At 38.9% G+C, this 10,000-nt stretch overlaps 1 protein-coding gene across 1 annotated transcript; it reads left to right on the forward strand.

Annotated features, from left to right (window-relative positions):
• Nucleotides 1–3,406: 3,406 nt before the first annotated feature.
• LOC148807188 (uncharacterized) lies at nucleotides 3,407–7,125 on the forward strand. The gene is made up of 12 exons (XM_088909557.1): nucleotides 3,407–3,441; nucleotides 3,613–3,897; nucleotides 4,001–4,099; nucleotides 4,342–4,489; nucleotides 4,579–4,880; nucleotides 4,984–5,191; nucleotides 5,293–5,424; nucleotides 5,538–5,668; nucleotides 5,759–5,965; nucleotides 6,053–6,109; nucleotides 6,199–6,404; nucleotides 6,500–7,125. Exons 1-12 carry the CDS (start codon nucleotides 3,407–3,409, stop codon nucleotides 7,123–7,125), a joined length of 2,436 nt encoding a protein of 811 aa, XP_088765683.1.
• Nucleotides 7,126–10,000: the final 2,875 nt, after the last annotated feature.

The raw sequence follows: 10,000 nt of genomic DNA on the forward strand, positions 1-10,000 counted from the left end.
GCCTTCAGGAGACACCAAATAGGAGGCACTGGACTATAAATACCCATCCATGTTATAACACACTCACCAAGGGTTTTTTAGTTTAACTCTGAGCTTTGAGATATTTAATACCTATGGTACCCATATTCACCCTTTATTTAAGGGAAGTACACATCCTAGACACACAGGAAACCCTCTCGCCCCAAGGGACGACCAGTACTTTGGATGGTCATGATTGAACCTGGCTTACAACAGACTTCTTTGGAAATGGTAATTCTTTCACATGGCTTGGCAAACTACCTGGCCCAGCTAAGACAGGTACTTTGGATGTTAATGCTTGAAACTAGACATCTTTGGATATGGTAATTCTTTCAGGTTGCTTAGCAAGCTCCCTGCTCCAGCTAAGACAGGTAGTTTGGATGTTAATGCTTGAAACTAGACATCTTTAGAAATGGTAATTCTTTCTGAGGGCTTGGGAAACTCTATTTCTTTGAATGCACCTGCACCGTTGAATATACTTTAAACCCATGCTTAGCCATGTTTTTAAAATTAAATTATAACGATTTCTGTGTTTGATAATGGTAGCAAAGGCTTCCTCCACCCACTGGTTTGCCAAAGGGGAGTGCTGTTTTCTGGGATGGGTAGAGTCTTTGCTCGGGGTAACTTTCTGCTGAGTGCAATATACCTTTCACTTTTCACCTGCAATCGAGACAGGAGGTACAGTAACTCTGAGACTTGACTAAGGTCCTGGATATTGAATCACCACTACGATCAAGAGGTAAGACTTTACATTTTTACTTTTAAATGCATTTGCTGATAACCTTTTAAAACTAATATGCAGTTAGGCAGATGCATCTTTATTCTTAAGCGTCTCTCAGTGCATTGATATTGTTTTTACTAATCTAATATCAAGAATATCACTGTGTTGAAGCTAGAGACACAGAATATCTGCAAACACATCCTAAATACAGTGTTCCTGCACCTTTGAACTCATCCAGAATGTATCGTTTTTTGAAAGGGATTGCTGTCAGAATGCACAACTGAATCCCAAACAGAATCTCTAGTCAAATGTGATCATTTGTGAATCAGGCAAATGAGTCTCTCAGGGGCCCATTGCTCATTTTCAGACACATGTATGCAATACTTTCACCATGTGTTGAGCAATAGGGATTAAAGATACCAGATGTAAGGTTTAAAAGTGATTCTGAGGTGCAACACATCAGCGATACAGCTGGGCATCTGAAATGCGGGGTTTGAGAGCCCTTCAGGGAACACCGTACCCTAAAGGTACCAGAAGTCCACTAGTGGACTTAGGTACTAATGCTTAGTACAAGCAAAAAGTCACTGTCACCCCTGTTACAATGTGATTGCTACATATCTTTCATTCCTTTCATTACCCTTTACTTTTAAAAATGAACTCAAATTGTGTATAATGTAATAATTTAAGTAGAATAAAGTAGAAGTCATTCTGAGGTGCCACATGTGAGGGATACAGCTAGGCATCTGAAATGCAGGGTTTGAGAGCCCTTTCAGGAGCACTGCATCCATTGAGACAGACCCGTGCATGTTAAACAAATAGATTCTAATAATATAATGATCCAGTGTGTTGCACTACTTCACTGCTTCACTGCTCTATGCCGTCTGGAAATAAATCCTCAGACTGCTTACTGCCCTGGGCATGTACCAAGAAATTACAGGAGCACATCAATATACAGTATATCACTGCGTTGAAGCAGGAGACACACAATCGCATCCTAAATACAGTGTTCCAGCACCTTTGACCTCATCCAGAACGTATCATTTCTTGAAAGGGATTGCTGTCCGAATGCACATCTGAATCCCAAACAGAATCTCTAGTAAAATACGATCAGTTGTGATGTCTAGTTTCAAGCATTAACATCCAAAGTACCTGTCTTAGGTGGGGCAGTAAATTTGCCAAGCCACCTGAAAGAATTACCATTTCTAAAGATGTCTGTTGTAATTTACACACCTTGCTCCAAGGTCCAGTCAGTCAAAAGCATCTTTATTAATTAGCCTCAGTGCCTTGATATTTTTTATTAATCTAATATCTAATATCTAATCTAATAGCATGTGCATGCTGAGCTGTGGAAAGTATGTATTTTTTTATGTACTGTAAAATCGAAATACCACCTCTTTCTGGTTACTTATCCTTTATTGTATAATCAGGGCCAAGTAAAACTAAATCAGTGTCACCTGCTGGGTTCAAAACGCCTTCAGGGGACACCAAATAGGAGGCACTGGACTATAAATACCCATCCATGTTATAACACACTTACCAAGGGTTTTTTAGTTTAACTCTGAGCTTTGAGAGATTTAATACCTATGGTACCCATATTCACCCTTTATTTAAGGGAAGTACACATCCTAGACACACAGGAAACCCTCTCGCCCCAAGGGACGACCGGTACTTTGGATGGTCATGATTGAACCTGGCTTACAACAGACTTCTTTGGAAATGGTAATTCTTTCACATGGCTTGGCAAACTACCTGGCCCAGCTAAGACAGGTACTTTGGATGTTAATGCTTGAAGCTAGACATCTTTGGATATGGTAATTCTTTCAGGTGGCTTAGCAAACTCCCTGCTCCAGCTAAGACAGGTACTTTGGATGTTAATGCTTGAAACTAGACATCTTTAGAAATGGCAATTCTTTCTGAGGGCTTGGGAAACTCTATTTCTTTGAATGCACTTGCACCGTTGAATATACTTTAAACCCATGCTTAGCCATGTTTTTAAAATTAAATTATAACGATTTCTGTGTTTGATAATGGTAGCAAAGGCTTCCTCCACCCACTGCTTTGCCAAAGGGGAGTGCTGTTTTCTGGGAGGGGTGGAGTCTTTGCTCGGGGTAACTTTCTGCTGAGTGCAATATAACTTTCACTTTTCACCTGCAATCGAGACAGGAGGTACAGTAACTCTGAGACTTGACTAAGGTCCTGGTTATTGAATCACCACTACGATCAAGAGGTAAGACTTTATATTTTTACTTTTAAATGCATTTGCTGATAACCTTTTAAAACTAATATGCAGTCAGGCAGATGCATCTTTATTCTTAAGCGTCTCTCAGTGCATTGATATTGTTTTTACTAATCTAATATCAAGAATCTCATCATGTGATTAATTGATTAATTGCAATAGTGTAACTGCAAATGAATATAGATGAGAATGTATGTTTGTTCATATGCAATGGCATGAGCAGTTTCTCATTGCAGTGGATTTTCAGGGCCAATTCATCTTCCATCTTATACTGAATATGAAAGGTAGTTGTTTCTATATGGACTCAGTCTTTGGAATTTGTATATATATATATTTCAGTGATCCCTCAGCCATTCCTTCTGTATTGTAATTCAATTTCTCTTTTAAAATTCCTTCCCCACTTCTAGGACCTGCAGTTGCTGAACTCCACAATGGCTCCTATTGGAAAGTCTGTGACTGAGACCAAGTAAGTGTTCACTTTTTTATGAAACCATTATTTATTTTGGAGCAATGACCAATTCTTATATAAATACAATGAAATCATTATGCTCAAACTATGAGAGAGAAAATTAAGGATAATTTAAGAAATCAGTCTTAGCTTGTTTCTATACACAGATGGTATAATTTATTTTCAAAGGAAACCCGCGAGGATTCCCCTGGTGTGCAAGATGTGCCTGAATACTTTTGATCAGCTTCCTGCTCACTTGAAGAGGGCGTGTATGAAGCACGCCACGGCAGAAGAGATCAGGATGGCCTCTCAACAGGCGAGGGAGGACATGATGAATCACCTGAAGAACGGGGTCATCGTGGATTACCACAGAATAGAAATTGTGTCTGGTGAGGCAAACAGGATAGCGGTTGTAAGACTGCTAGAGTCCTCGGGCCTTTTTGTACGTGGGAAGCCTGAAGACACATTGGCACGGTGAGATATTTTTAATATGTAAGGCTTCTGTAGTTTCTTTTTGAAATCACTGTTACAACATATTATGTAAAAGCATGTTGAAAAGAATCTACCTGCATTCCAGCGGCCCTGAGCAAGAGGCCACTGTCCAGGAGGAAGAGATGCCAGAGGCTGCTCCAGAAACTGAAGCAGAAGCGGAGGAGGAAGGGGAAGATGGGGAACAGTAAGACTCTCTGCTCAATAGGGTTTCTAGTGCTTTATTTTTTATTTGCACGTTGTATGTATAAAATTAGATTTTGTTTCACAGAGGCAAGAAAAAATGTAGCCTTAATTGGGATGTCAGTGAATTGGTAGATATACACATTCACACAGGGCCACATCTAAAGCCATTTTCTCCCAGAAGCCAACTAAGAAAACGGAAACACTTATAATACATGTAATTGTCCATGTGTCTTATATCTACAGGGTGTCAGTTAAAGGTAATCTAAAAGCTCTCCGAAAAAGAGTTGCCCTGGCTGGACTTTACAGAAAACACTCTCTTGATTCTCCTCTCCTGGCTGGCTTTAAACAATACCTTATCCAGGGCCTGGGAATGGTAAACTGCTCCAAGGAGGTAGGTATTTGGTACATGGTTTTACTCGGCTTAAACTTCACAGGATGTTGGTCATAAAAATAATGACTTTCTCTATATATGTTTTTCAGGTTGAAAATGTCTCCAGGTTCCTGTTTTTTATGGATCCATCAGATGTTTCCTTAAGTTTTCTGAAGGACCTTTCCAAAATGCAGACATTTGTTTCCCAGTTGAAGATGACTGGGTTGTCTCACCAGACCATTGCAGGTTATATCATTAATATCAGCAGATTCCTGCTCTTCATCCGAAAAAACACTAACCTGCAAGTGGAGGATCCCAGTCTAGCTAAGAGTTTAATAGACTTCCAGAGCAATCTAAAGGATATAAAAAAGAGAAACAACAAGAGTGTCAGACAGGAAATAACCAGAAAGAGGTACTTTACTTATTAAATGTTGGTTCAACTTGTACTTGCTTTTCTATTCAAACACATGAATTTTGCCTTTTGGAGGCTGATAGTATTGTTCTCTCTCCCCCAGACTAACACAGCTGCAGAGTCCTCCACCTAAACTAAGCGATTGCTTGAAGGTGTTGAGTGTTGCAAAGAAAGATGTGCAGCGGATACTGGGCAAGACACACGCCTCTGCAGACATCACCACAAGTGAACGGATTGTTGTGATGCTTTACCTGCAGGCCATTCTCCAGCTGAAGCACCTTCAGCGCCCAGGGGTGGTAAAGAATATGACAGTAAGCATCCCTTCATACAACCAAGAATTTTGATTATAGATGTTCTTTTCGAGAAATTGTTTTTAATTAATATTTGTACTAAAAAAATCTTCTGAATTCAGGTCCTGGATTGGATACGGCGAAAAATTGTTGTGAATAAAAGTGGGCAAAACAGGGTAATAATCTCTGTCAAAGAGCGCATGGCTGCAACTCAGCGACTAGCTTCCTTTGCACTAAATGAAGAAGAGGAAAAGGTGAGTTGAAGGTTATATTTTGATATTTCATTGCTAAAAACTGTCTTTAGCATTCAATGGTATGTGAAGAATACTGCATTTAAACTGCATTTTTATTTTTTTTATTTTCTCAGATGTTTCACTGCTACTTCATTAACTTACGCTGTGATGCAAACTGCAGGATGGAAATAGAACATTTTTTTGTGTATGCAGGAGGAGAACCAGTTCACAATCCTACCTATGATCTGCGAAGACTGCATGAGAAGTAAATTGAATTATATAATTATTTTGATGTATTTTCTTTTTACTTTTCTGTGGCTTGAAAACAACTATTTTATATATGTTTGTTTTGCAGGTACCACCTACCACTGATTACTTGCTATGTTGCAAGAAGGGCATTTGAAATGGAAATAAAGAAGCTACCTATTGATCAGAAAACTGTCCTGAATGATTATTTAGGTGTTTCAAATGGAACTGTTGAAAACCTAGCCAGAAGGCTGACAGATGAGGACATGTGCTCAGCCAGCGAACTAATTCATGGCATTGTAGAAGCAGGATCTCTGTAAGTGTCACAGTGATATCCAAATTCAGTATTTGAAAGTCAATATTTAGGATAAACATAAATTTCTCATATTTTTTTAAACTTCAGTTCATCATCAGGAGAGCAATCTTCAGGCTATGGACAAGAACGTACAGCTGCTATACGGTAAGTTTTAATTCAATATCCCTCTTTCAGTTACCTTTTAGCCACTCTGTCTTAGATCTGAGATATTTAAGTTTTCTTTTTATAAATAGGTCCACTGTGGCAGCTGCTGCATATAGATGCCCAAAGATGGATGATGCTGCAGCCTTCCAGAAGCTGATACAGATTTTTCCCGTGACATTAGATGGGCAGCCTCCTAGAAAGAAAGAGCGCCTGAGAGTGACCGGCATTCACGATCGCCACTGTTACAATAGATGGAGAGCTGAGCAGAGGAAAAGGAGGCAACAGAACATATTCGGTAAGAACAGGATTTCTTCCCTTTTTAAAGAGTAATATTTCAAGAGTCTATTACTGGATATATTCTTTGGGTGGATTTCTGATATCTCACTACAGATCAATACAATAGACGGTTACCAACAGAAAGCCAAGTGACCCATTATATAGAAAAAATGGGATGGTCAACCAATACACCAGCTGTGTCCGAGGTACTTCAGAACTGGAAGCCGCATGTAGAAGTCCAACCAAATGGCAAGGACATTGAAAATCTGGTAAAACTCCAAACCTGGAGAGGCCTGCACATCGTTGACGATCCTGTGAAAGGGAAGAAGGTTATAACTTCCAGGCGTTTCCAGAAGGGAGAGGTGGTATGTGATTACCATGGCAAGGTTATCACAAAGACAGCTGGAGAAGCCCTAATGGCACAGATGGCAGAAGGAGACATGGGATATCTATTCTTTTTTGATGGACCTAAACAAAAAATGTGCATTGATTCGCGTGAAGAACACTGCACCTGCCACCCGGATATGGACACAATTGGAAGGCGCATAAATCATTCAAACAAAAAAGCCAACCTCAGACCAATTAAAGAATCTTTTGTAATTGACGAAAAGACTGACATAACAATTCTGTTCTTGGCAAAAAGAGAGATTGTAGTGGGAGAAGAGCTCCTATATGATTACGGTGTCTCCAGGAAGTCGTTTAATGGAGAAGGACAATCTCTGGAGTGGTTGGACGAATGATCATAAAATAAAGCTTTTATCTCCTCTGCCTCTCCACGGCAGAGGAGATCAGGATGACCTCTCAACAGGCGAGGAAGGACATGATAAATCACCTGAAAAACGGGGTCATCGTGGATTACAACAGAATAGAGATCGTGTCTGGTGAGGCAAACAGGACAGTGGTTGTAAGACTGCTGGAGTCCTTGGGCCTTTTTGTACATGGGAAGCCTGAAGACACATTGGCACGGTGAGATATTTTTAATTTGTAAGGCTTCTGTAGTTTCTTTTTGAAATCATTGTTACAACATATTATGTAAAAGCATGTTGAAAAGAATCTACCTAATAAAATAAAATAAATATGCCAACCTGTATCACAATCACAAACCCCTACTCTTAAGGGCGCTCCAGCCCTTCCTGATTTGCCTCATTCCCCGCATCTGTTCCTTGTTCCTACCCTGTTTCAGTTCAACTTTAAAAGCCAGGTGCTCACTTCACTCGAGGCTCTGCACCTGATCTCCGCATCGTGTGAGCCCGGGTCCTGGTTGTGCCTGGCTCCGTTGTGTTTTTAGCTTCCTGCTCCTGTTCCTGTTCCATTTGTTACTGCTAAAAAATGCCACATGCTTTAAACAAAACAAAAAAAGATTTAAAGATGTGAACCATTTCTTAAATTTGTTGACACTATCTGAACAGCACAGCATTCCCAGAATGGACAATGGAGTTTTCAGCAGCATTAGACGGGCAGCCTCTTGGGAAGAGAGAAGGAATGAGACCGACTGGACTTCATTAATGACACCGTTCTTATTGAAAGAGAACAGAAAGATAAGTCTGGATAATAATTCTTACTCTGATTTTATTATTTTCTTTCATTATCTACAAAATAGATTTTTGATAAGCTTCTTTTGAAACTGCCCAACATTACCAAACAGAAGAATGTTTCGGCAGGACACCATTTGTGCATCAAAAGCACTGGAGAGGTATATATGACAGCCTATTTTCTGCCACTGAAATACTAATTGCTTCATTTCAGTTCATCCTTAGGCGAGCAGAAGAAAAAGAAGTTTGATGGAATTAGATGGAATTCCTCTTGGGAAGAAAGATAACAGAGACTGACTGGACTTCAAGAACAGCACCTTTCTGATTCACAGCGAACAGAACACAAAAGATGAGTCTAGGGAACAATTGCTTTATTTTCTTAATTAAAATTTCTGAAAAGTTTAAGGACAACAGCAATGAACATTGTTAATGAGTTAGAGGTTAGATAGACCTGTATTTCCAGTGGTTTGTCATTTCAACAATGTTTTAAAATTGAATTTCTATAAAGTGGACACCCTTGACATACACAAAATGAAACCATTTCATTTTCATTTTGGAGCTAAACTGCAGGAAACATTTTTTCAGTAAACTGTTAAAAGCATATTATGGTCTGAAAGCCAAGATATTATTTGTGACCACATTAATTAATTACTTTTTAAACTGTAAAGCAATAATCTGCCAACATGGCTAGTTTCTATCACTGAGCTGGGATTTCTAGTTACGACAGAGATCAGTTTCTTAAACAGAATAAAATAAAATTGTCTCCATCCTGGAAATTCAGTCACGAATTTGAATAGGGCTTATGGCATTTGATCAGTTTCACAGCCTAATTGTACTGTATTCGTTTTTTAAATGATTCACAATTGTGAATATTAGAAATATTAATGCACAGAGTTCCTTAGGCTTTTATTTTTTAATTTTGTTGTCAACACAATCATAATGATTATGCATATGCTATTTTTTGTAGCTGTCACCTGCCATTCACTACCAGAAAAGATGCAAGGATGTACATGAAGAGGTGTGATGACCACGACGACAGTGCCGTGGCTCAGGACGAAATCACAAATTTTCACCTGCCTAACACCTTTGGAAGAAGAAATCAATAATACAGAAAAACCTCCAAACTATTTTTCTAATTGTATTATGTTAGCATACCCAGAGGGGTTGGGCTGCCAGTTGATCTTGGACCCCTAGAGGTTTTTTTTTCCTCCTAACTAAGGAGTTTTTGGTTCCTCTCCTCAGTTATCTTCTGGCTTTTACTCTTTCACATCATCTATCATCACCCAGCTATGTTAAGTGCCTCAGGTCAACCTTGTTATGAAAGATGTTATATAAAAATCAATTGAATTTAATTGTACTAGTTGTGAATGCTGTCATATTTTATTGCCATAATTTATATAAAAAATAATAAACATTATTGTGCAATTAGCTTTTTCAAGCTTTTGATTATCTATATAATTTCAATACAACTTCTAATTGTGATCATCATGAACAACGACTGCTTCTTGTTTTGGGATTAAAATAATTTTTTATAACTAAAAAATGTATGAAACAAACTGTAAGATTGCAATATATTAAAACTGGCCCCTCATTGTTCTGTGATTCTTACCAATTGTGCAGACCACAGCAGGTCAAAGGAATTCACAGATAACTCTACTCTGAGAATTTGGTAAGTTTAGTGAGGAGTGTTTAGTGAAGCGACCTGGGGTGAATATGATCATTTACCCCAAGTCCAGTAGTAGAAGCACTGTCAAAGTCAATGTCACCCTTGCTACAATGTGATTGCTACATATCTTCATTTGTTGGTTTTTAAGGAGTAAGAGTGCAGAGGGTCTAAATCTGCGATCCAGAGTGTTGAAGTATTTCACAACACTACCTGTAGCCCATCTGGAAATAAATCCTCATTCTGATTATTGCCCTGGGCATGTACCAATAAATCACTGAGCATATATATATATATATCACTGTGTTGAAGCTAGAGACACAGAATCACTGCAAACACATCCTAAATACAGTGCTCCTGCACCTAACCGTAACCCTAACCTACCTAATGATTTAAGTAGAATAGATTCTAATAATGTAA

This window comes from Atractosteus spatula, unplaced genomic scaffold, assembly GCF_055471065.1.
Source record: "Atractosteus spatula isolate fAtrSpa1 unplaced genomic scaffold, fAtrSpa1.hap1 Scaffold_40, whole genome shotgun sequence".
Lineage (NCBI taxonomy): Eukaryota > Metazoa > Chordata > Actinopteri > Semionotiformes > Lepisosteidae > Atractosteus > Atractosteus spatula.